The sequence below is a fragment of the Eublepharis macularius genome, chromosome 1 (assembly GCF_028583425.1).
Source record: "Eublepharis macularius isolate TG4126 chromosome 1, MPM_Emac_v1.0, whole genome shotgun sequence".
In the NCBI taxonomy this organism is placed as follows: Eukaryota; Metazoa; Chordata; class Lepidosauria; order Squamata; family Eublepharidae; genus Eublepharis; species Eublepharis macularius.
The window spans coordinates 82,383,478-82,407,678 of record NC_072790.1 but is presented as its reverse complement, the minus strand read 5'-3'; the positions used below and the strand labels follow the sequence as shown (position 1 = coordinate 82,407,678).

The 24,201-nt window shown below is 42.8% G+C and overlaps 1 protein-coding gene across 1 annotated transcript in view; it reads left to right on the top strand.

Moving 5' to 3' along the window:
* The window catches only part of RNGTT (RNA guanylyltransferase and 5'-phosphatase), a 282,742-nt gene that overhangs the window by 201,572 nt on the left and 56,969 nt on the right, over positions 1–24,201 (top strand). Inside the window, exon 13 of the mRNA XM_055000920.1 lies at positions 12,721–12,821. Coding sequence (XP_054856895.1) covers positions 12,721–12,821 — 101 coding nt within the window. The remainder of the gene's footprint in view (positions 1–12,720; positions 12,822–24,201) is intronic.

The window sequence follows — 24,201 nt, the reverse complement described above, 5'->3', positions numbered from 1 at the left end:
GCCAAATGGCCTTTGAGGAGTTAAAAACTTGCTTCATCTCTGAACCTGTGTTGTGCCATCCAGATGAGAGCAAGCCCATTCGTGATACAGGTGGACACAAGCGATGTTGCTATGGGAGGAATCCTCCTGCAGGAGAGGGAGGATGAGAAAGTGCATCCCTGTGCTTATGTGTCCAAAAAATTTTCAGAGGCCGAATGGAACTGGGCCATGTGGGATAAGAAAGTGGCAGCCGTCAAACTGGCCCTAAGTATGTGGAGGCACTGGCTGTAGGGGGCCAAGGTGCTGTTTGAGGTGTGGTCTGATAATAGAAATTTGGAGGCATTTCAAGAACCTCGCAGACTGGGAGCCAAGTAGCGTCGATGGGCGGAGTTTTTCTCCCGATTCAACTTTGTACTTAAACATTTCCTGAGAAATGAAATTTTCTGGTGAATGTTCTGTCCCGCCTCCCCCAACACAACAGCCAACGGGTGGAAGTGGTAGACACAATGATGTCCCCCACCCAGTTAGGAGGGGCCATGATTACCAGGAACCAAGTGGCAAGCACGGACCGCCTTTCCCCTTCCCCCCGGAATGGGAAGAGAAAATTAAGGTGGAACTGGAAAAGGAGGGGAGAAATCAACCTGAGGACTTAGAAAAAGGAGAAAATGACTGCTGGTATAAGAACAACAAAATGTATATCCCACCGGGACTGCGGGGAGAGCTATTGAAACACTGTCATGATGCCAAATTGGCTGGGCATCTCGGTTATTTAAAAACACTGCACTTAATACAAAGACTGTTTTGGTGGCCAGGAATGTGGAAGGATGTATCACAATATGTGTCAGACCTGTTTAATGGGCAAAAAGTGAGGGGAACCTCCCAGACTGTTACAACCTCCAGAAACCCCACCCAATGGTCTGTAATATCCATGGACTTCATCACTGACCTTCCTCCGAGCAAAGGGAAAACCGTGATTCTGGTGGTGGTTGATTTGTTTTCCAAATAAGTGGGGAGGGGGATCTCAGCACTTGGTGGAACTCTATCGTGGAACAGTAGGATCTGATAACAAAAACTCTGGAAAAAGCCAAACAGGATTACAAAAAACATTCAGACCGTAAACACTCCCCGCCCCCCCCCCCCGCCCCCCGGGATCTGAAAACCTAGAGATGAGGTTTATGTGTCCACAAAAAAATCTCAAAAGGGAACAACCGAGCAAATAGTTGTGACGGAAGTACATAGGACTTTATAAAATTCTCCAAGTAATGAATGGAGTGGCTGTTAAACTAGACCTGCTAAAAATTTTGAGACACATACACCCAGTATTCCACTTCAGCTTATTGAAGAAAGCCCCGGAGGCAGATGCCTGGCACCCGAAATCTGGAGTCCCTCCCCCCCCCCCCATGGTGGATGGGCAACCTCATCATGAAGTGGAAGCTGTGTTGGACTCAAAATGGAAAGGAGGAAAATTGTTTACCTTATCCAGTGGAAGTACTTTGACCATAGTCAAAATGAGTGGGTTCAGTCTAAAGATGTAAAAGCTAGAAGTCTCATCAGAGCTTTTCACAAACATTATCCTGATAAACCAAGGGAGAGGTGATCATGTTATAGATGTGATTTGGGGCGGGGGGTAATGTCAGACAGGCAAGCCAGCCTGCCTGCCATACCTGTGAATGTATACCTACTGGGGGGGATGGGTACTAGTGTAGCGTTCTTCCTTCACTGTATCTTGGCTATGCTTTTCTGGGGTTGAGTGGTGTTATCTGTGCAGCTGGGATTGAGCGTCTAGGAACCGACCTTGGGAAACTCAGCTCAACATCTCTTGCAGGACTTTCGGGCTTCACAGCTCTGTACCAACTTCAACTGACTCTTGTTTGAATTGGGGGGGAGGGGACTGGAGGTATAACCTCTCGGGAAAGACTTTGCTTTGGCATTCCAGGCAGTTACTATGTATAAGCGCACTTCTAGGGAGCAATCTCTAATAAAGACCTTTAACTCGTACAACTGCGTTTGATAAAGTGAAGTGCCTGAGAGAATCCCCTAGCCAGGCCTGACAATACTACTAAAAGATGCTGAGATGTAAGGTCAGAAAGCCTATTTCCAGGTGAATTTTCAGAATGATCCATGGAAAGGGTCACAGTGTACATCCTGATGTCTGAAGATCCCTTTCACTGTGCTTTGGGCAGCAGGAATTGTTCTCTGCAGTTAGCAGAAGGCAAAACCAGTGAGGTGGTACGTCCTCCAAGAAGTATGAGATTTGGCAGTGGAATGGGAAAAAGAAGGATACGATGAATGTCTTAAGAGTTATGGTTGTGATATTAGCCACATTAGATTGTAGGAAAGTCTGGGCCATAGAACTTGTGTCAGGATTAGTGGTTTTTCATTGGAATCAAGTAAGATAAAAGAATTACTGTTGATTCCATCACTGGCTTGATATTTTGTGGCATATTAGTATAAGATACACATAGATGATAATGAGGATTACGCAACTTCAGGGTAACTGACACTAGTATAACAGTTCAGTTGAATTTGTACTGTTGAATTTATATAGAGTGGCTAGAAAATCCTTAATGATCTGTGTTTTAGTGACGTAATAAATAATAGGATCTGCAGAAAAAACATAGATTTGGGTCAGTTCTTGTTTTTAAAAAATTAGTTTTTAATGTATTTTGATAATATCCAATAGCCAAGGGATGGACCACATATGTATTTTTGCATTTCCAGCTGCACATACCTAATAAATAACTAGATACAGATTACTCCCACTAGATCCTCATAAATCCCTGAAAGTCATTTTTGGTTGAACAGCCAAATATATTCCATAAAGACAAATTCCAGCAAGAGCTGAAAATTACTGCAGTGACTCTAAGTTAAATACGTGTGAAATTACACAGTTTAACATTACATTTGTAGTGTTTTTAAATAATATGTAGGAAAACAAAATTGGGTCAATTCTCCAGCACCAGTACTGCATATACAAAAGTGCAATGCAAATGGTTTTCAGGAATAGCAGCCATCAAGTAGAGCAAATGATGCTGGTCAGATAGGATGGTTTGGCATGCTCCTTTTAAAAGAGTTTATACCAGGGTGAAAATTTGGAGGCGGCAGAATGCTTGTACATCCAGACACAAATATTTTTGCCTGCCATAGGGATACCATGGAAATCATCTGAGATTAAATATTGATGGAAGATGTTGTCATAACAGGCTACCCAGACAGCATCTTTCTGCATTGTCATGAGAATTTCCTGCAGAGTAGACTGGCAGTGTAATTCCTGAGCTTGGTAACATGTATGCATGCCCTGATTAAAGGCAAGCTGAGTTGTCCATCAGGACTGCTGGGGTGCCTCTGGCTAGGGCTAAAATTCTCTAGAAAGAATGGATTCTAATTTTGTGACAAGGTGATCATTCCAGCCCCAAACCTCTGCTCTGTTCATAAGCTTACTCTGGTATTTCAGAGCTGGATCAATCAAGAAGCCCCCCTTGGTACTGTAAAATTTCAGAATAGCACCCATCGTTCTTAAAACAGTGGATCTTACAACTGCTGAAGTGAACCCCCCAGGATAAGTTTTCACTAAAAGTTACCTTAAGATATTTAAAGTTGCTGCATTGGTCAATTGAGAGGCCATCTGTAGTTCACTTAAATTTGTAAGGTCTTTTCCTAAAGACCATCACTTTGGTCTTAACATAGTTGATATTTAAGGTCTCTCTTCTCTACAAAAATTTTCAAGCTTTTGTAGCAACCTTTTAAGGCCAGTGTTCGTAAGAGACACTAGAACCCATATCATCAGTGTATAAAAGAATAGGTAGGTAGAATGAACTCAGGGTCTGATAGCTTTAGAATCATGTCATTTAAATATAAATTGGAAACTAGCGGGGCCAAAACACACCCTTGTTTTGTGTTTGTGTTATGTACTATCAAGTCGCCTCTGAGTTATGGTGACCCTATGAATGAAAGACCTCCAAAACATCCTCTCATTAACAGACTTGCCCGTTTTACCTCTCTGGCAATTGATATCTCCTCAGTTAGTGAGCCTGAAGTGCTTACTGTTATTTTAGCAAAGAAGTTCCTGTGAAGTTCCTGTAATAGAAACAGTAGGCGTGTGTTGATGTTTGTCCCCGCCAATTTCTGTCAAAGCCATTTCTGTCGATTGAATCAAAGGCAGCTGTTGGATCTACAAAAGCCACGTATCAGATTTGGTGGGACCCTTGATGCTTCATAGGACAAGGTAGTAAAGAGTTAAGCAATGATTTACTGTGCTTTCTCCCTTTGTAAAGTCTGCTTGCTTGGGGTGGATAACATGGAAGCCTTTCAATCCTTTAACTTGTGTAGGAGATACTTACTGCACAATAAGAAGGTTATGTCCAGCAAACTTATTGGGTGGTAGTGAGGGGCCAATTTGTTCCCCCTTTTGAATATTTGAGCTACAAAACTTAGTTTCCATCCTGAGGGCAAAACACCATTTAGGTTAATCTGAGTAAACAGCTTAATTAAAATGGGTGCCCATCAGTAAGGAAAGAATTTAAGTGTCTTGGGAGGGATCAAGTCCTCATCAGGGGACTTGCTAAAGAATTGAGAGGAGGTGAGGCCTCTTATCTCAGACACTACACTAGAAAGCCATTGTGGTAAGGTAGACAAATCTAGATGTGATGTCTGCCTCACTGCCTCATTCTCCAGAATGGAGGGGGCCCTGAATACCTGGCTGTAGTGAGCATACCAGGTTTTTTGCAATGATCGAGCTTCAAATAAAGGGGGACAGAGAATCTGCCCAAACCAAAGAAAACGTATTCCCAAAACTGAGGTGCCATCTTTTCTTGGGCCACCAGACATAGTTCCTACCATTGCAGTTTAGCATATCCAAGCTTCTTCTTCCCAAGGAGCTTCTTATAAACTGATCTTAAAGCAATGAGCTAACTTATTGATGTTCTTTTTTATGGTGACAAATTTTACATGTAAATGTTTTATGCCAGGTATTGTATAGATAAGAACTCGCAGCCACTATTTTGTTTGTCATTATGTTAGTATACATAGAGATAATCACAACCTGTAATTTCCAAGAATAGGGGTGTGGATTCCTCAACGAAAACATTGGTAAAGTTTGCCTGGCATTTGATGGGGCATGAACAGCATATTTGCGCAGGGGAGGGGATATTTGGATTTTTTAAAATTTGTTTTCATTTGTAATGTTTTAATTGTTACTTGTAAGCTACCTTGAGCCAGGAAAGGTGGCGTATAAATATTTTAATAACTAAATAAAGGTAGACAAGCTCTACTGAAAGACAGCATGCTAACCATTGTAATGTGTTAAAGGAGGACAGAAATGTTTGCCAACAGACTTGACCAGCCTCCAACATGCAACAGTAACAATGTTTGATTTATATATACCACCCTTCAGGTCAACTTAATGCACACTCAGAGTTGTTTACAAAGAATGTTATTATTATCCTCACGACAATCACCCTGTGAGGTGAGTTGGGCTGAAAGAGCTTCGAGAAGCTGTGACTGACCCAAGATCACCTAACTGGCTTTAAGGGGAAGAATGGGTAATCAAACCTGGTTCTCCAGATTAGAGTCCTACCACTCTTAACCTCTACACCAAACTGACTCTATGCATATTATAACATGTACCAGAATCCTTTGCAATGCATTGTGATTCTCTGGTAGACATGTAGAGTTTCTCAATAGATGTGTCAACATTATGGAAAATGTTCCCTGAAGGAACAAAGTTTTGAAAATCAGAGAGCTAGATTATAATGGCCTGCAGCTGTTGATGGATTTTTATGATGAACAGCAAAGAGATCAACTGAATAGTTTTCCATTTTCCCTCCTGGTTTGTACTTTTTGTTTTGACGTGATGTAGTAAAAAATAACTTTTATGCTGCCCTTTCACTGTCAAATAATTGAACCATCTCTCAAAGCATAAGGACTAAATATCCCTTTTAATGTTTGGTGTGTGGGAGTGGGATTTTCCCACAGCCTTTAGAAGCAAGAATTTGTCTACATTAGTATTACTGTTCTGAAAAGCATCACTTCAGACTTTTGCGTAGTTCTATATACCAACAAGACAGTAAGCAGTCATGTAGTAAGGAAACTAACTCCTAGAACCTAAAATGAATTCCATCGAAGGAATTGTTAGTAAAAAAACAGCCATTTTGTCATTGTATTGTTGCTTGCCCTTCTGAGGTAGATTTTCCTATGACTTAAGTTAAGAGTTTGTCTATTATACCAGCCATATGGAAGTTAGAGGAAGTAATTTTAGTATGGTAGCTTCTGCATGTTGTAGCCTGACTAGTCACTTGCATTGCCTATATCACAAAAGGTGCATCATGAACACTGGGCCAAACCTGATCTTTTCTTAAGTGACTCCAGTAGTTCATGTCTGGACTTGCTGATGCAACTTTTGTGCATCAGGTCTTCCCTGATGGAAGAGCCACCCTTCAGGGTGAAGGCAGTTGCCACCCAGTTCAGAACCTTCCTTTCTTCACAGTTGTAATAAGCTTTCCCTTTTTAATCCAAAATTTCTTGTACTCCTGATAAGCTGAATAAATGACTTTAGTTTTTTTAAAAGGTTGTAAATCTCAGTTGTACAAGTTAGCTGTGCATTGTTACAGTAATACTATTCAAGTATCATATTTTAATTACTTGATATCTTGTTGAATATAAAATCTCCCATCAGCTGTTTAAGTAGGACACACAGGAGGAGCATAGTAGCTCAGATGGCAAAATGTGTAACTGTTGTAGCATATAAATTAGTTTTGAGAAGACTACTGAGTGTTTCTTAGCTCCAGTAGACCACTGCACTCTAGAACTTCTATTCTGATGGGGGTCCTATGTCTGCCATTCATTTTGATGGCTGAGCTCTGAATCAGAGCAGTTTGTTTTCAACTAGACATTTCAGATGTTTAAGTGTTCTTGTAATGTTTTGTTTTCCATAGCTAATGGAGTACACTTAAACACTTAGACATCAGAGTAACAACCAGTAGGAATTTTGACAGATGGGCAAAGGTCGCATTCCTGTCTGTCATATCTCCAGTCCCTTTTATACTTTATTTCTTTATCCAAGGGAGTAAATAAAAGTTCCAACCAGCCAATTAATTATCTGAAGCAGTAAGGAAGAGCAGTGCTGTTAGTATACAAGGAGAATGCATTTCCCCCAGACAAGTCTAGAATTGCTTTCTAATATCCTAACAATATCCATTGCAAATGTTGTCATTCTTATAATTGCATCTTAATCGAAGCAGCCATGAACTATTATGTATGCAGCATTGTACTTTCTAAAGGGTCAGGTGAACAGCTGTCCCTATTAAATTGCAGATACCTAATTTCATTGTTTAACCTTTAAAATGAATTCTCACATTAACTTATAAATTCACCCAATTTTCTACTTTAAAACACAGGGACAGAAAAATAGATGCAAACAATGATAGGCATCTCTTTCAAGAGCTGTGAAATGTAGTAATGTGCCAGTTTTTTGTGATGTTTGATTTCTGGAGTGAAAGATATCATTTCTCAGACCCCCAAACCTTCCTGCAAAAAAAAAAAAAATGATTTTCATAAGCTTCAACTCCAACAACATCAAAACATCTGGACAATACATATAAGACCAAGCAAGCAAGAAGGGTCTGGATTTCTCTTTACTCAACCCCCTGCCAATTCTATTGGCAGTGAGTCCCTCCAAGGGAAAGGCCTTCTTTCCCTTGGCATAGGCCATTCAGCTCCGATTGATACAGAGGGCAAGAAACTAGACTGAGTAGAAAGGTTTATACTTCCACAGCTTTAACTTTAACTTATGGCACGCTACCAGCTTTTCTTATAGGAAAAGATAGGTCCAAAATTAAACCTAATTCCTGATGACAAGCAAAGGCTTGCAAAGATTTTGCAAGGAGAAACTCTTAAGACTCTCCAAATAGCAGATTAATACAGCCAGACATATTAGAGATTGCTTTTCAAGAGCAATGACCTCTGCAGTTGTAATACGTAGGCGTGTGTGGTTCAGAACCACAGAACTAGCCCCCCTACCATAGAATGAGGGTGGAAGACCTTCTTTTTGAAGGTGCAGACCTGTTTTTGTCCAGTATGAACTAAGTACTCAAAAAGATTAAGGATAAGGTGACAACAAAATCATTAGGTATCACATCTCTCTACCTAAATCCATTCAAACAAAGATACCCTCCAAGGTCCTATCCACCTTACAATAATAAGAACATCGTTTCCATTCCCAACTGAACACATGGTCCAGAGGTTCTTAGCAGCTTTCCTCCTCAGCCCCTGTTCAACCTTGGAGGAGATATTTCCAAATCAAATCAAAGGACAGTTCCTCATCTTAGAGGATCCATCTGGCTCCAATAAACAAAATTTTTGACACCAAACCCTTTTGTGGCCTGCTTTTTACAGCCACCCACTTCCTCTGCGGGCTTGAGAGATGATTGCCCAAGAGGCTTAGGTGTTGTCCCTAGTCAATCAAGGCTGCTGCCTGGAGTTCAAGACAACTTCAACAAACATCCATCCACGTCCTCTTACCTTGCTCATAGAGGAAGTGCAGTCTATGCTGGAAAATCAGACCATAGAAGCAGTTCCATCTGTTTGTGTCAATGGAGTGTTCTCCTAGTATTTCATTGTGAGCAAGAAATCAGGGGACTAAACAGCATCAAATCACAGTAAGGACTAATACATCATTGCAGGGCTGGGGTACACACTGTGGTGAGGTTGCTATATATACTGAGTGGTCTGACACAAGAGAGAAAAATCCAAACACAACAGCAGTGTACTAATTCAACAAGCAAAGGGGCATGGCATCACTAACCCTTTGTGCAGAGGCTACTGCCATCTGGAATTGGGTGATTCACAAGAATGTTTCCATGCAGGCTATCCACATTACTGGCTCAGACAATACCAGAGCAGATGTGTTGAGAAGGGTGCTGGGTTCCAACCATGAGTGACTGTGAACAATATCCACTTACAGCCAGCATTCCTGCAGTGGGTCATTTCACACGTGGATCTGTTCACAATGGCAATCAATGACAAAGCACAAGTGTTTTGTTCTATAGCAGGGAGCAATCCCCTCTCTATTGGGGATGCCTTCTAACATGTATGGATGGTCCCCTGTTTTACTCGTTTCCAACAATTCCTTTGGTGGCCAGAGTCATTTGCCAGATAGAGAGGGACAATTCAGTTTGCATCCTCATAGCCCCCTTTCGGCCTAGACAAATTTGGTTTCCAAAATTACTCTCTCTGTCTGAACTGAAGTATATTCCTCTTCCACAGACACCAGACATGCTTCAGTTGGGAATACAGTTTCACTACTACCCATAGCCCCCAGCTATGAGTTTTTCTGTGCAGGTACAACAAATCCTGTTGAATGCCAGGAGATCTTCCACTAGGAGGTCGTACAATTCAAAATGGAAGCATTTCTCAGAATGGGTACGAGGTAAGGGCATTACATCAAAGTGTTGCCCTTTCCTTTTAATACTTGAGTACCTATATGAGTTAAAGTCAGAAGGTTTGGCTACCACATCCCTTAAGGTCCACTTGGCAACCATATCTGCCTTCCACATTCAAGTGGAAGGCAAATCCATTTTTCCCCATCTAAGATCCCATTAGTTTCTCAAAGGAATGCTCGATCTTTATCCCCAAGGTTGCTGCTTGTTCTATAATGGTCTTTGTCTTTGGTGCTGTCATGTCTTTAAGTTAGCACCCTTTGAACCACTAGCCACTTGCACTTTGGAACAACCATCACTGAAAGTGAGCTTCTTAGTAGCAATTATGTCAGCTAGGAGAGTCAGTGAATTGTTAGTGCTCAGGGCTGATCCAGCATTTCTCAAGTTTCATGAAAATAGGATAATCCTTTGGCCAAGTCTCCAGTTCCTGCCAAAGATATTGTCCCATTTCCATCTTTCTCAGAATATCACCCTGCCTGTATTTTTCCCAAGCCCGCAATCCATGTCAGAGAAACCAGTACACTCATTAGATGTTGAAAGAGCATTGGCATTTTATTTGCAAAGAACAAAAGTGTTTTGTACAGATCTGCATTTATTTGTGTGTTTTGGGGGCTCAAATAAGGGTAAGCAGGCCTCAGCCCAGACCATTTCTAGATGAATCATTTCAGCCATTCAGTTGGCATACCGACATGCTGCTGTTCAAAGCACTCTTCATCTGAAAGCTCATTCTACCAGATCTTATACTCTTCAGCTTTCATGGGAGGTGTCCCACTCTCAGACATTTGCAAAGCAGCTACATGGTCATCACCCAAACCTTTGTTAAACACTACACTGTAGGCATCAGTTCCACATGAGATGTGGCAGTAGCTAAAGCAGTATTGCAATCTCTGTTTGCCTTTAAAAAGAAAAAGAGGGGTTACACCACTATGTACTTAAAATCATTATATGTCTTGGCACAACTTCCAGCTGCCTGTTCAGTTATATATTTCTTAATGCAGAGTTTATTGTGTTACTGCTACTTGTATTAATGTTAATAAAATATGCCTTGGAGAGATTCATCCCTCCTCCTCATTGTGTGTAGCTTGGTAATCTCCCAGTGTCAGACTGGGAGAGGGGGGAGGGAAATGGGGTGGGGAGAGCTTCTGCTTAGTTTCTCTTCCTTTTAAAAAAATCCCTATTTACTCCATGTCCCCAGGTGGAGGTTTGGGCTTTTTTTTGTGCCTAAGAAGTGTGGAAAGTGACAACTAGTATAATGTTTATTTTGACAGCTGTACAGACCTTGAAGTTATACTTTTAAAATGGCGTTAATGAAGGCTCTGATTGACCTGCCTCTTTCCTTCAAGAAAATAAGACTAGACAGTGTACCACTCCTGGTGAGATGTTATTCATAATAGCTGGAGGACAGTGATGCTGGGGACTTACAGAATTGATGATGATTGTCCTATAGGCAAAACAACATACAGCACTGGAGTCCCATGATCGGAACACCAGATGTGTAATTGTACCCTAAGAGTATATGTGAAATCTCTGTTGGGGAGCTAAGAAAGGGGAGACTTAACTCTACAGGCCAAGCAACTGGTGGGATAGCCAGCAATAATGCAGCCAAACTGATTCCACACTGACTTCAGCTTCACTGTAGATGCTGCTTCATCCCATTTTAGCCTTCTTTCCTCAAACTGAGGAAACAATGGTGGATGTGGTGCTGGTGCTGGTTCAAGGTCCCTTTACCGGGGGTGGGTGGGTGGGACTGATGAACAAGCCTCATAGGAAGGGCTTGCTTTGGCGGGCTTGGGGACAGGTTTTCCTCTTCTGATAAAGACTCATCTTTCCACATAATACCAGGGTGGCCCTTAACCCCACCATAAGTGTAGCACCTTTTCTCAGCTTCATCTGGTACACCAGTTCCAGTTTGGTGTAGTGGTTAAAAGCGGCAGGACTCTAATCTGGAGAACGGGATTTGATTCCCCGCTCTTCTACTTGAAGCCAGCTGGGTAACAGTGGCTGATTCCGCACAAGTTGGATAATGCACTTTCAATGCACTGTATCAATCGTTTGAGGTGGATTTTTTGTTCTGCACACGAAAAAATCCATTCCAAATGATCTATAAAGAGGATTGGAAGTGCATTATCTAACGTGTGCGGAATCACTCCTTGTGTCAGTTGCAACCCTCTCAGAGCTCTTTCAGCCCCACCTACCTCACAGGGTGATTGTCATGAGGATAATAACATGCTTTGTAAACCGCTCTGAGTGTGGCATTATGTTGTCATGAAGGGATGTATATAAATCAAATGTTGTTGTTGTTATCCTTTTATACAGCAAGTCACCCTCAGTGATGGCAAGGTGGTGTCACTCCATTCTGTTGTTTTGTGAGCAAGTTTTTTTTTCTTGGACAAAAGATTTAGTGACTAGGTTGGCCTTGAATATTTTTGGTCTATCCAGATAATTTATGAACAAGGGAAATAGTACAGTCTTAACTAGTGATTGACAAACTTCATAGATACCGCTTCTCAACTTTTAGAGATAATATATAATATTGCCCCACAATGTCATTGAGGCAGGTGGTGCATGCACACTAGATGCAAACATTTCAGTCACTTCCCCAGTCCCATAATGGGGAGTTGGTTTTTGCAGGAGATGAAAATGTTCACAAAACTGAGTCCCCCTCATTTTGGTCAAACTCTAGTGAAATGATGCCTTGGTGGGAGGATATGAGCATTTTAAATTAAAAAAGGAAAAATGCATTTTTCAGAACTTTGGTTGTATTTCATGCTTCCATATTTTTCTTTGTTGCTTTCTCTTGGTATATGTTTAGTAGTCGGTATAATATATTTTTTTGAAAAACTAATGATCCAGTATCTATTTGTGTTTTTGGTGTTCCATTATTTTTTAGAACTGCATAGCAGTGGAATGAAGTCATAGACATTCATAGCTAAAATTCATTAGTGTTAGATGTAGGGTGTGCCAGCATAAATTTGGAGTGAGGGGGAATTCTGCTGTGAGATTCAGTGCATCTGATATCTGCAGACCATGTGATGATTGTGTGAAACCTGTATGAATTGCTATAAAAATCCGTTAGCATATTAAGAATCATTACATGGACAAAACGTGTTATTCATGGCATACAGCATGGCACCATTCACATACTGCCTTTAATACTTTGAGTTTCAGCTAATTACCATCCAAGAGCACTGGACGTTGAAGTAGAGACATGTTCTCTTAAAAACATTTTGAAATACTCAAAAAGCTGTCAAATTCTGGCTTTTAAACAAACAAATAAGCATTATTTAATTCTTAATTTTTTTTAAAGAAATACAAGCCTGGACGATGTGATGACATTTTGAAATGGAAGCCACCCAGTCTGAATTCAGTGGATTTTCGGCTAAAAATAACAAGAGTTGGTGGAGAAGGGTATGTAAACTCTTCTCATTCATCTTATATAATAGGCTAAAATGTGATACCACCTGCAGCCTGGAGAGAAGCCTTCCACGGGGCTTGAGGGCACGAGGGGGCTCTGTACTGTTGAAAGAGTGGACTGTAGGTTAGAAGCTGGGAAGCTTAATAGAAAGAAGGCCCATTGGACAGGATGATTGAAAAGAAGTCTGAGAAGCCCAGATCTGAGAGGTAAGAAATACATGGAGGAAATAGGAGGTTTGAGAAAAGAGGAAAGTCAGTGTCTGGCTTGGAAATAAAAGTGCCAAGAAAAAAATTCTCACTAAATACTAGAGAGGTTGCTTCTCTTTCATGGTATAAGTTGCCCAACAACTTACTGTTGCCTGGTAGGAATAAATGGGATTTTTAAAGAATTTCTGGAGGCAAATGAACTAAGGAGGTGTAAGACATGGGCCTGAATTTCACATATTGATTTGAAATAACCAGTCCAGTCTTCAGCTGATGGGCTTTAGTTACTCTTTATCATAAAACATCTGTTTTTAAAATCTTTGAATAGGTATTGTTTCTCTGATACATTGTATTTCTTCAGGTTTTTACTTTCTGTAGTAGTTATCCATTAGACCATATATTTACCTTGATCTGATGACTATTGTGTCAGAGATGTTTCAGAGTGTACTTGCTGTTTGGTTGTGTTTTAAGATTTATTATTGCAAAATAAATTGTTGTATTTGAGGTTATTCTTCAAGTTTTCTGATGGTTCACTGAAACTGCATGTCATCAAGTTCCCAGTTAGCAAATTCTTAAAATAACATAAGTCTCTTAAAAATCAGTGCAGTGGCTGAAACATGATTTCATGAACCATCTGTTCATGATACAGATACCAACATCTGTAGCCACCTTGTTCTAGTAGTTCTGGCACTGAAACCTTTTCAGAAACAAGTATGTTTGAAAAGAAATGTGTATTCTGTCTAAAAGAAGACAAGAAACATCCAGGAGCAAAGCACGATTAAGGAGCACTATCTGCAGACTTTTCAATGAATATATTGTACATTTGCTGAGTTGTATAAATGAATCTGGCATAATCTGGCTATGCCAGTTCAAATTGAGGATCCTGGAACGGATCAAGGGAGCTGGCTACTGATGGGCCACATTAAATTGTGTTTATTTGGTTTAATCCAGCAAATGCTGCACGATGTATTCTCCAAGATATTTTTTCTTACGAGGCATGGGGTGTGGGGTGGGGAACAAGACTGTCTCTCTCAGCCCATGCTCTCCTGGTTTCCCCAGGCCCCTGGACAGATCCTCTTCCTGCCTCTTGTCCCCCTCCAGCTTCATGCTGCTCTCCTGACATGGAGGTTACCTCTGTGCTTCAAGCCACTTCGTGCTGCTGCCCTCTCACTGCTGCTTCACCTCTGCTACCTGCTTTTCTCTGCAAGGGCAGTGGATTCCCATCCCACCTACACTCCTGAGCCCTTAAAGCTGCTAGCAGACACCTTTTAAACTCTGTGGGTTATCCGGTGGGCCCTCCTTGGGATTCTGTGGCTTGACATTGGAGTTCTCTGGCCTGACATTGGTTTCTTTGCTGTAATTTGGTTCTGTTGGGCGTTGATGGAGAGTGGCTGGGGGAACCTTGTTCAGGGACCCATAGAATTGGACCCCTGGTTCCAATCTTCCTGAAACTCGGGAGGGGGGCTTTTGTGGACAGGAAGGAATAGATTCCCCACAAATTTGGAGAAATGTGCTTGAAAAATGCCTCCCCCAGCCCCTCAGATGCTTTTCCCCAACAGGGAATAATGACTGGCTAAATTTGGGATTCTCTGATCTTACTGAACTATATTAGAGAATCTGATCTGAATTTCTGAGAGACCAAATTTTTATTGTATCCCTGATACCTGTATCCAGATTGAACCTTTTTTGGGGGGATGGTGCACCCCTCTGTTGAGCACTCCATAATAAAAAAATGATTAAGGGCATGGTTTGTTATATTACAGCTTTGTTATCTGAGATGTAAGGCTATTGCAACATTTTTGCCATCAATGAAGGAGAAAGCTGGTAACTAAAGAAAAGAAAATAAAGCAGCGGTGAAGGAAGTATTCAATGAAATAAAGATTACAGATAAAGATTATACAAATAACAGTTTGTAATGCAGCAATATGGTCTCATAAAATTCTAAAATCTTTACCATCAAATCTAGCAGCAGAATGGAGAACTAAAAGTTCATCCATGGTCTTCCAATGCAGTCCCACATGGGACTGTGCATGTGCAGGCCTGCAAATTTTGGAGATTTTATATAGGTCAGAATCACAGGGGGCGCTTTTCCCACTGAAAACAGCTCTTAAGTGGCGGGGTGCCGCCAACGTACCCTCAGTTCCTCTTTTGCTGCCGATACTGGAGGTTCTAGCTCATTCGCTGTTTGAGGTGCGTTGTTCAGCATTGGTGAAAATGTCGGAGAAGGCTCTGTTTAAGAGGTGTGTCTCCTGTGATAGGAAAATGACAAGATCTGATGGTCATTCAAACTGCCTGTATTGCTTGGAGGAGACCCACAACACACAGGCATGCAAACACTGCCATACTTTCATCCCGAAGGCCAGAGCAGAACGGGCGGGGAGATTGCAGATCTCATTATGGCAACAGGCCATCGCTGCAACTGACCCACCAGCCAGGACGAAGACTTCTGCCATGTCGAGTGCTTCAACTCTACCCGATCCCGGATTTTCGGGAGCAAAGACACTGCACTCCCATCTGTTCCCAGCCCATACGGAGTCGCGCCCATCATCGGATCCGATCGCCCCAATGGCCTGCAGCTCTTCAGTGCCGGCAGTGCCTACCTCGGATCTGACTCCCTCGGAGTTGAGGACTCCTCGGAGCAGGACACCTTCGACGCCGACTGTTATCCTGGAACATTCGCCCTGGTCCCGACGGGACAGTTCCAGATCGAAGGCTTCAGGTTCCAAGACTCCGTGGAGCAGAACGCCTTCCATGTCGCTCATGTCTTCGGACCGAAGGTGCCCTCGAAAACAGCAAACTGAAACTTCGTTGGTTTCGAAGGTCTCGGAACCGGTGGTGGTATCAGATCCACCTTTGAATCTGGAGAAAAAGGAGAAGAAAAGACATCACTCTTCAAAGCGCAAGAAGGCGATCTTGGAAAGTGTGATCTCCTCCCAGACTTCTACTGAGCCTCAAGGGGATGTCGGATCTGAGCCCCATGATAAGAGGCATTGAGGGTTGGGCAATCATTCATCACCCCACAATTCCCCTCGTTCTAAGAGCAGTTTGGAGGAGGATGTGATTCTAGTAGATAAGCCCTCTACTCCATTGGGGTGTTCTAGGTCACCGTACCACGGCTCATGGTCATCACACTCTTCCCGAGAAAGATGAGAACGTTCCAGACATCTGACAAGCCCTTACCTATATGGAGAGGGTCACCCTTACTCAAGGAGTTGCCATGCCAGTGAGGATGTGGCTCTATATTGCCACTGCAGAGAAGGCTCCTACTACTCGGAACGTCTGACGAGGGACCGCTTGAGGTCCCCTTCAATGAAGGCATACTCCTACGCTGGTTCTAGAAGAACCCCACGTGGCTCGAAGATGGACTTTGAGGAGGGCTCCCTGCAACCTAGGCTCTATGACTTGCCTCCATCTGACTCTCTGGAGGGTGTGATTGGTCCTTCGGAGGAAGCCTCACCGACGGATGATTTCCGTGCATATTCAGAGCTGCAACAGTGCATGGCTAAGGCTTTAGAGGTAGATGTGACAAGATTCTGCAACAAATTTATTCAGGATCCACTCCTGTGATAGCCTTTCCTATCATTGATGGCTTGTGGATCTGCTTAATGGCTTAATTCTGAAACCAGCTTCCACTCCCGCCACTAATAGGAAGACCGAGAATCTGTATAGGACCAAGGAGGACCCCTGTTCGTTCCTATCCCTGCATCCTCCTCCCTCTTCGCTTGCCACAGAGGAAATGCAATCCAAGCCTAAGCAAGGGTCTCTCTCAGTGCCCTCGGATAAGGAGAGTAGAAAGATAGATGCTATGGGGCATAAGATGTACACCTCTGCTGCCTTTAATATTAAAATAGCTAATTATGCAGCCATTTTTTTTTTATAAATTTTTTTATTTTTCATAACTACAAAACACTACACCAGACTATCACAAGGAAAGGGGAGAGGGAAAGGACAAAGGGGGGTGGAAAAAGAAAAAGGGGGGGGAATGAACTACAAACACTAAACACTACACTTCAATGTTTCCCTTCATACTGTCATAATACAAAAATAGCTCCATGGAATAATGATGGAGTGGTTAATCATACAGAAAATAAACATTTCAAATTCTGATTAAACTTTCCTCCCCCTTCTAGGTCCCGGACGCAATTCTCTCTGTGCAACTGCTGTTGCGATGCTCTCCTCCTCCCCCCCCCCCTCCGGCTCCTCCTTTTCTTCGTTCTTGGTGCAGCAGAGTTCTGGGTTTTTATTCTCAAAATCCTTTAGTTGATCTTCTGATAATATCTTATAGGCCTGATCTTTATATCTGAACCATATTCCTTCCGGGAATAACCATTTGTACTTTATTCCATGGTCCCTCAGAAGAGCTGCAAACTTTTTATATTTAAAACGCCGTTTCCGGACTAGAAATGGAACGTCCTTCAAAATCTTGACTTTCAAACCCATAAAGTCCAAATCCGCATTGTATGAGTTATATAGGATGGTGTCCCGAATCTTTTTAGTTGAAAAGTCAATAATGATCTCACGAGGCAACTGTCGCTTTGTTGCATATTTTGAAGAAGCCCGACGGACCTCCAAAATGGCGCTTTTAACCTCTTCTTTAGTCGTCCTCGCGGGTGTCGCCAGTAGTTCCGAGACCAAATCCCACAGATCCTCATTTTCCTCCTCTTTCACGTTTTGGAGACGCAAAATTGTCTGCGTTCGTTCCACCTGTAGCCCGATCAGTTGGTTCTCCACCAACTTCAGCTCCTTTTTTGTAGCCTTCACAAGTGACGCACTTTCCAGAGCAGACTTTTCTGCCCCCCCCCCGCTGCTGCCTTAATGGTTTTCACCTCGCTTTCAATTAAGCCCACCCTTTGATCAGTTTCGTTCAGCTTGTCAACAAAGGGTTTTATGGCTTCCACCACCGCCCTGCGCACCAACTCTTCGAGCGACTCCCCTTTCTGCAAGGTGGCCGAGATTGACTTACCGAGAGCGGGACTTTGCTTCTTTGCTGCCATTTTGGGGGGGGGGGGCGCCAACAAAATTCTGGAACTCCACGAAGGGGAAGAGCGAGTCTTCTTCAGATCAACCTCTCCTTCACAAACGCTTGTAGAACAGAAGGGATTCGCTTGTTTACAGGCTTCCGCCTGTTTCTTTTACTTGCCGTTTCTCGTTGCCCAGCGGCACTCGAGGCGCCGCGCACATCTGCCGGCCTCCATAGGGACAAACGGGCAATTCCCCCCCGCATTGATTTCGGGGAGTTCTTCCCGCCGCGTCCCGGACCCTGGCTCCCTCCCTGGGAGTCCTGGGGGCTAATCCTTACGGATCAGCCGCCCGGTCAGGGTGCCCGGTCGTTTCCTCCCGGACCAGCCGAGAGGAGCGTCCGGCATGGCTGAGAAAACGAAACCGAATCGCTAATTATGCAGCCATGATGGCAGCGTATCAATTGCTGTTCTGGAATAAGGTGGCCACCTTTATTCCTAAATTGTCTGAGGATCAAAAATCCTTTCTCAAGGTCATCCAGGAAGAGGTGGTTCGTTTGTCTCACCATCAAATCAACACTAGCAGAAATATGGCGGACACCTCTGCAAGGTCGTTACTCTCTCCAGTAGTCCTACGGAGATTTGCCTGGCTGAGAACCACGGCCTTGCCAGCAGAGACCAAGACCAAGGTTGAAGATCTCCCTTTCAAGGGACCTACCTTCTTCTCAGAGAAAACGGATGACTATCTCTCTAAGAAGCGGAAGGACAGACTTACCACTCGCTCCTACGGAGTTATATCCCAGCAACAGCAGCATCATTCTTCTGGAAGATTCTAGTATATATCCTTCTCATGGGGTCGTCAGCACCACTTCCATCTTTACCAGGGGTATGCCTACCATACCCAACGGTCCTATCAGAGCCCTCGGTCGTCTTTTCCTAGGAGAAAGCAAAATCAGAAGGGCAAACAGGGAACTCATCAGCAACATTTGAAGGAGCAGGCCCACTCCCAAAAACAATTCTGACAATTACAGGGACCTGATCTTATGTTTGGAGTAAGGCTGACTTCATTTTTTGCAGAATGGTGCAAGATCACCTCTGATGCTTGGGTTTTGAAAATTGTTCAAATGGGTTATAAAGTTGAGTTTTTACAGTTGCCTTACTTACGACTCCTTGTTTTTTCTGATAAAGGGGCCCAACCAGGGGTGTTGTCGGAGTTATCAGCCCTTCTGGCCAAGGGAGCCATTGAGGAAGTTACAGATCAATCTTCACTCTGGGGTTTCTAATCAAACCTGTTTGTGATAGAGAAAAAAGATGGGGGGTTTAGACTTATTTTAGACCTCCGTAATTTTAATAAGTTTATTCGAGTTCGTAAGTTCAAGATGGTGACCTTGCAGGCAGTGCTGACGTTGCTACCGCCACAGTCTTGGTTTGCAGTGATAGACCTGAAATACGCCTATTTTCGTATCTTGATTTTTGAGGAACACAAGAAGTTCCTACGCTTTACCTATGGGGAACGAGTCTTCCAATATCGAGTTCTCCCCTTTGGATTATCCACTGCTCCACGCGTGTTTACTAAGTGCGTGGCAGTGGTAATAGTCTTCCTGAGGATCCAGGAGTGTTGCATTTTTCCCTTCCTGGATGACTGGTTGATTGTTGGTCAGTCAGCTGCCGATGTGTCTAGACAAGTTTCCATAATTTTACCCACCTGTTTGAAATTAGATCTGTTTGTCAATCAAAAGAAATCTAAACTTGACCCCTCTAGGGTTGTACAATTCATTGGAACTGTTATCGATGGGGTATGGAATGCAGAGTTTTTACCTTCAGAGAGAGCCCTAAAGATAAAGGATTCAAAAGATGCAGGTTCCAATCTGCCTGTCTGGTTCAAACCTTATTGGGCTGCATGGCCTCTACTACTGCTGTAGTTCCCCTAGCGAGACTACATATGCACCCATTGCAATTTTGGTTTGGCTCTGTGCTCTGCCCTGAGCAGGACTCCCAGCTCAAGAAGTTGAATATGCCCCGACAAGTTCTGGGTTCTTTGGATTGCTGGATGATTGATTCTAATCTTTTTAAAGGGGTTCGTTTTGGTTGTAGACAGTCAGATGTCTCTGTTACTACAGATGCATCCACTTTTGGTTGGGGGGCTCACTGTAAGGGGTATTATGCTCATGGTGTATGGGATGAATCTGAACAACAATAGCATATTAACCTTCTGGAATTGAGGGCAGTATTATATGCATTGATCTCATTTGCAGATACCGTAAGGAACAGAACTATCCAGATACTTACGGACAATACGACAACAATGTTTTACATAAACAAACGGGCATAGCATTGGTGACTCTGTGCAAGGAAGCGATGAAACTCTGGGACTGGGCCACAGACAACTCGGTTTGGTTGATAGTCCATATCCCAGGCATAGACAACATGGTAGCAGACCATTTAAGCAGGTTGCAGGGGGACAATCACAAGTGGTCCCTGCAAGATGTTTATTTACACCCTGTATTCTCAGAGTGGGGTTTTCTAGATGTGGATCTGTTCGCTTCCAAGGACAATCACAAGACTCCCCAGTACTGTTCCAGAGGCAGCATAGGCCATGGGTCACTTGGGGACGCATTTCAACTAAAGTGCTCCACTCACCTCTTTTACATGTTTCCCCCATTTCCACTTCTGGCCAAGGTGATCAGCAAAATTCAGGTGGATGGAGCGTCAGCCATCCTGATAGCTCCATACTGGCCACGGTAGCCGTGGTTCCACATTCTCCTGAGGTTGCAGTCTCAACTGTACCAATTCCCAATGATACCAGATCTGTTATTGTGGAGAGGAGTATTTCACCACAGAGTAGAGAAACTCAAACTGACTGTCTGGCTGATCCTTCAGGGTACACCTTCTCGGAGGGAGTGACCCACGTGTTACAAAATGCACATTTGTCCACTTGTCAATCTTACACCATTAAGTGGAATAAATTTAGCATTTGGTGTCAGGAGAGGCACTTGGACCCCCTTTCTTCCTCTCTATCAGAGAGTCTAGATTTCCTTTGGGAACTTAAACAAGGGGGTTTGTCTAATTCGTCTGTAAAGGTTTACATGGCGGCCATTTCCTCCTTCCATCCCCCAGTAGATCGAAGAACAGTTTTCTCTCACTACACTTCCAAAATGTTTTTAAAAGGGTTAAATAATTTGTTTCCCCCTGTCAAGGCTATAGTCCCACAGTGGTCCTTACCTTTGATTCTGACCAAACTCATGTCCAAACCTTTTGAACCATTGGCCACGTGCCCCTTGCGCTTTCTATCTTTGAAGGTAGCATTCCTGGTAGCTGTTCCTTCCGCCAGGAGGGTGGGGGAATTAGCTGTGTTATGCTGTGAGCCACCTTATTTGAAAGTCCATGCGGAGAAAGTGGTCCTTAGGACAAAGGTAGATTTTTTACCTAAGGCGGTGTCTAGCTTACACCTTGCCCAGGAAATATCCTTACCAGTCTTTTTCCATAACCAGAATTCAGAGGCTGAAAAGGCCCTTCATTCTTTAGATGTACATAGGGCGATCCTTTTTTACTTAGATCGCTTAAAGCCTATTAGAATAGATTCTCACCTGTTTGCGTGCTTCTCAGGCCTAAAGAAGGGTAGGAAGGCTAGTCCCCAAACCTTGGCCTGTTGGGTGGTTCAGACTATTTTGTTGTGTTATAAAACTGCAAACTTACTTTGTCCATTGGAAGTTCATGCTTATTCCATCAGGTCTCAGGCGTCGTCAGCAGCTCTCCTGAGAGAGGTCCAGATCCAGGACTTCTGCAAGGCGGTGACGTGGGCGTCGGCTGACACATTTGTTAAACACTATGCCCTTGACGTCCTAGACAGAAAGGAGATGGCAGTGGGCATAGCAGTACTACAATCAATTTTCCTGTGACTAGTCAATACCTCCACCCAGGTAATTAAGCTTTGTAATCTCCCATGTGGGACTGCACAGGAAGACCGTGGATGAAAAACAGTGTTACACTTACCTGTAACTGTTGTTCATCTAGATCTTCTGTGCAGGCACACATACCCTCCCTCCTTCCCCGCTAATGTCTTTGGTACTTACCTTAGGGCTCGGCGGTAAAAGAGGACTGAGGGTACGTCGGTGGCGCCCTGCCTCTTAAGAGCCATTTTTGGCGGGAAAAACAGCCACTCATGCACAGTGAGAGGCAAGGGTGCCCCCTAGTGGTTCTGAGCTATATAAAATCTCTGAAATCGGCAGGCCTGTGCGTGCGCAGTCCCATGTGTGCCTGCACGGAAGACCTAGATGAACAACAGTTACAGGTAAGTGTAACACTGTTTTTCTTCGTGCACGTAAGTTGTGGCTCATATTTTATTTGTGGTTCTTATGGAAGGTAAAAAAAATGCTCTGGAGAGTTTCAGCATTTTCCCAAGCTGTTGATCATATGAAACCATCCAAATATCTCTAACTTGGTATTTCAATGAAAATTACCTCTGGCAGAAGGAAGATGCATTACTTTTTTTAAACTGACAGTCACTGTTATTTAGAAATGTGTTGAGAAAAAAGAGATGGAACAAACATTTACATCATTGGCTGAGCAACAGGCCACTCAAAAAGGATAAAGTTATCACTAGACTTATCCTAGGGAGTAGCCTGGGACAATGTTACATATATTGATGGCAAAGATACTTTTCCTAAGTATTGTACCCTAAATTACTTTGTTAGATGTTTAAGTAGCCAAGACTTCTATACCTGATTACCTTTGCATTGGGTCTTTCAAAAGAAAGAAGACAGATGGTGCAGAGCAGGGCCAGTATGGCATAGTGGTGGTATTCTTCCTTAAATAGGGAATTGGAAGGGGGAAATAATAGTTTTTAAAAGGGGAAGGAAGATTGAAGGACCACAAAAGGATGGCCACTAAAAAAGCATTCTGTTGTAATTTGTCACTGGTTACTTTTGAGGTTGTGTAATAATCTTAATTCTAATTTTTTTGTGGGAACAAAAAGTGTGTGCCCATGATTTCCTTGTCATCCACAGGAAATGTTCTGTATAATAAATTTAGAAAAAATGGTTTTAGGTTCTAGCAGTTCCTGAGATTTCTGATATTGTAATAACTTGGGCAGTTTTTATATGCCTTGAAACTGGTTCACTAAAAATCATACATGTACCATAACCCAATGAAAAGGCAGTGGTGGCAAATTCTTCATTCATATTATGGAAGAAAGAAATAGTCACCTGATAACCAGAAGCTTGTCATGGAAAGATGACAGATAATCTTGCATAAAGCTTCTTATCAGTGTGAAAAAGCATATGTTGTCAATTTAGAGCTATATTATTTATTTTTATGTAATTTAAAAATTGGGATAACTTCAGTAGAAATGACTGTAATTGGAAGGAATCAGTGCTAAATGTAAATTTTTAACATTCTTAATTATTTGTAGAAGTGTTCTTATTCAAAGTTTGTCTATGAGTTGTGCAGATATAATTTTTATTGCTGCACAATTTTTTGTTTCTGCTGAAGAATGGCAAACATGACATATGTTTGTTTTATAACACGTTTCAGCATTTTCTGGAATTGCAGTTTTGCCCAAAGGAATGGTGTTTTTATAGTCTCCATAAAAGGCATATACCTGTGAGTCTAGGCCTGTACAGAGCACTGCTTGGAAACTGAGAGCCTTGCTACAAGTGACATTTTACACGTGAAGGATAAAGGATCATTTTCGCAAGTCTTTCTGGGAACTGAAGTTCCTCTCCCCACCCCTTTTCCTTCTGTTCCTTCCCCTCGCTGCCTGAAGAGACAGAGAGAGCCTACGGCAACATCAGCTTTTGCAAATTGTCTTGCTGGGGGTGGGGGGGGGGAATGCTCCAGAGAAAGCTGAGAAAGTTGCAGCTGACTGCCCCAAAGATCATTGAGAGCAGGCTTGTGACTGGAGGAACGATTTGCAAAAGTTGCTGTTGCCGCAGGCTTTCTCTGTCTCTTCAGGCAGCGAGGGGAAGTAACAAAAGGAAAAGGGGTGGGGGAGAGGAACTTCAGTTCCCAGAAAGACTTACGAAAATGATCCTTTATCCTTCACATGTAAAATGTCACTTGTAGCGAGGCTCTGAGAGTTTGGGAACTGATTCTCATGAATCTCCCCTGAAACTGAAAGATTTCTTCTTCTCTAGGGGAAGAGCATGTACATTCCAACTTTGTTTTCTTTGGACTGTCATATAATCAATATTGTGGACAACTTTCTTTTGAGA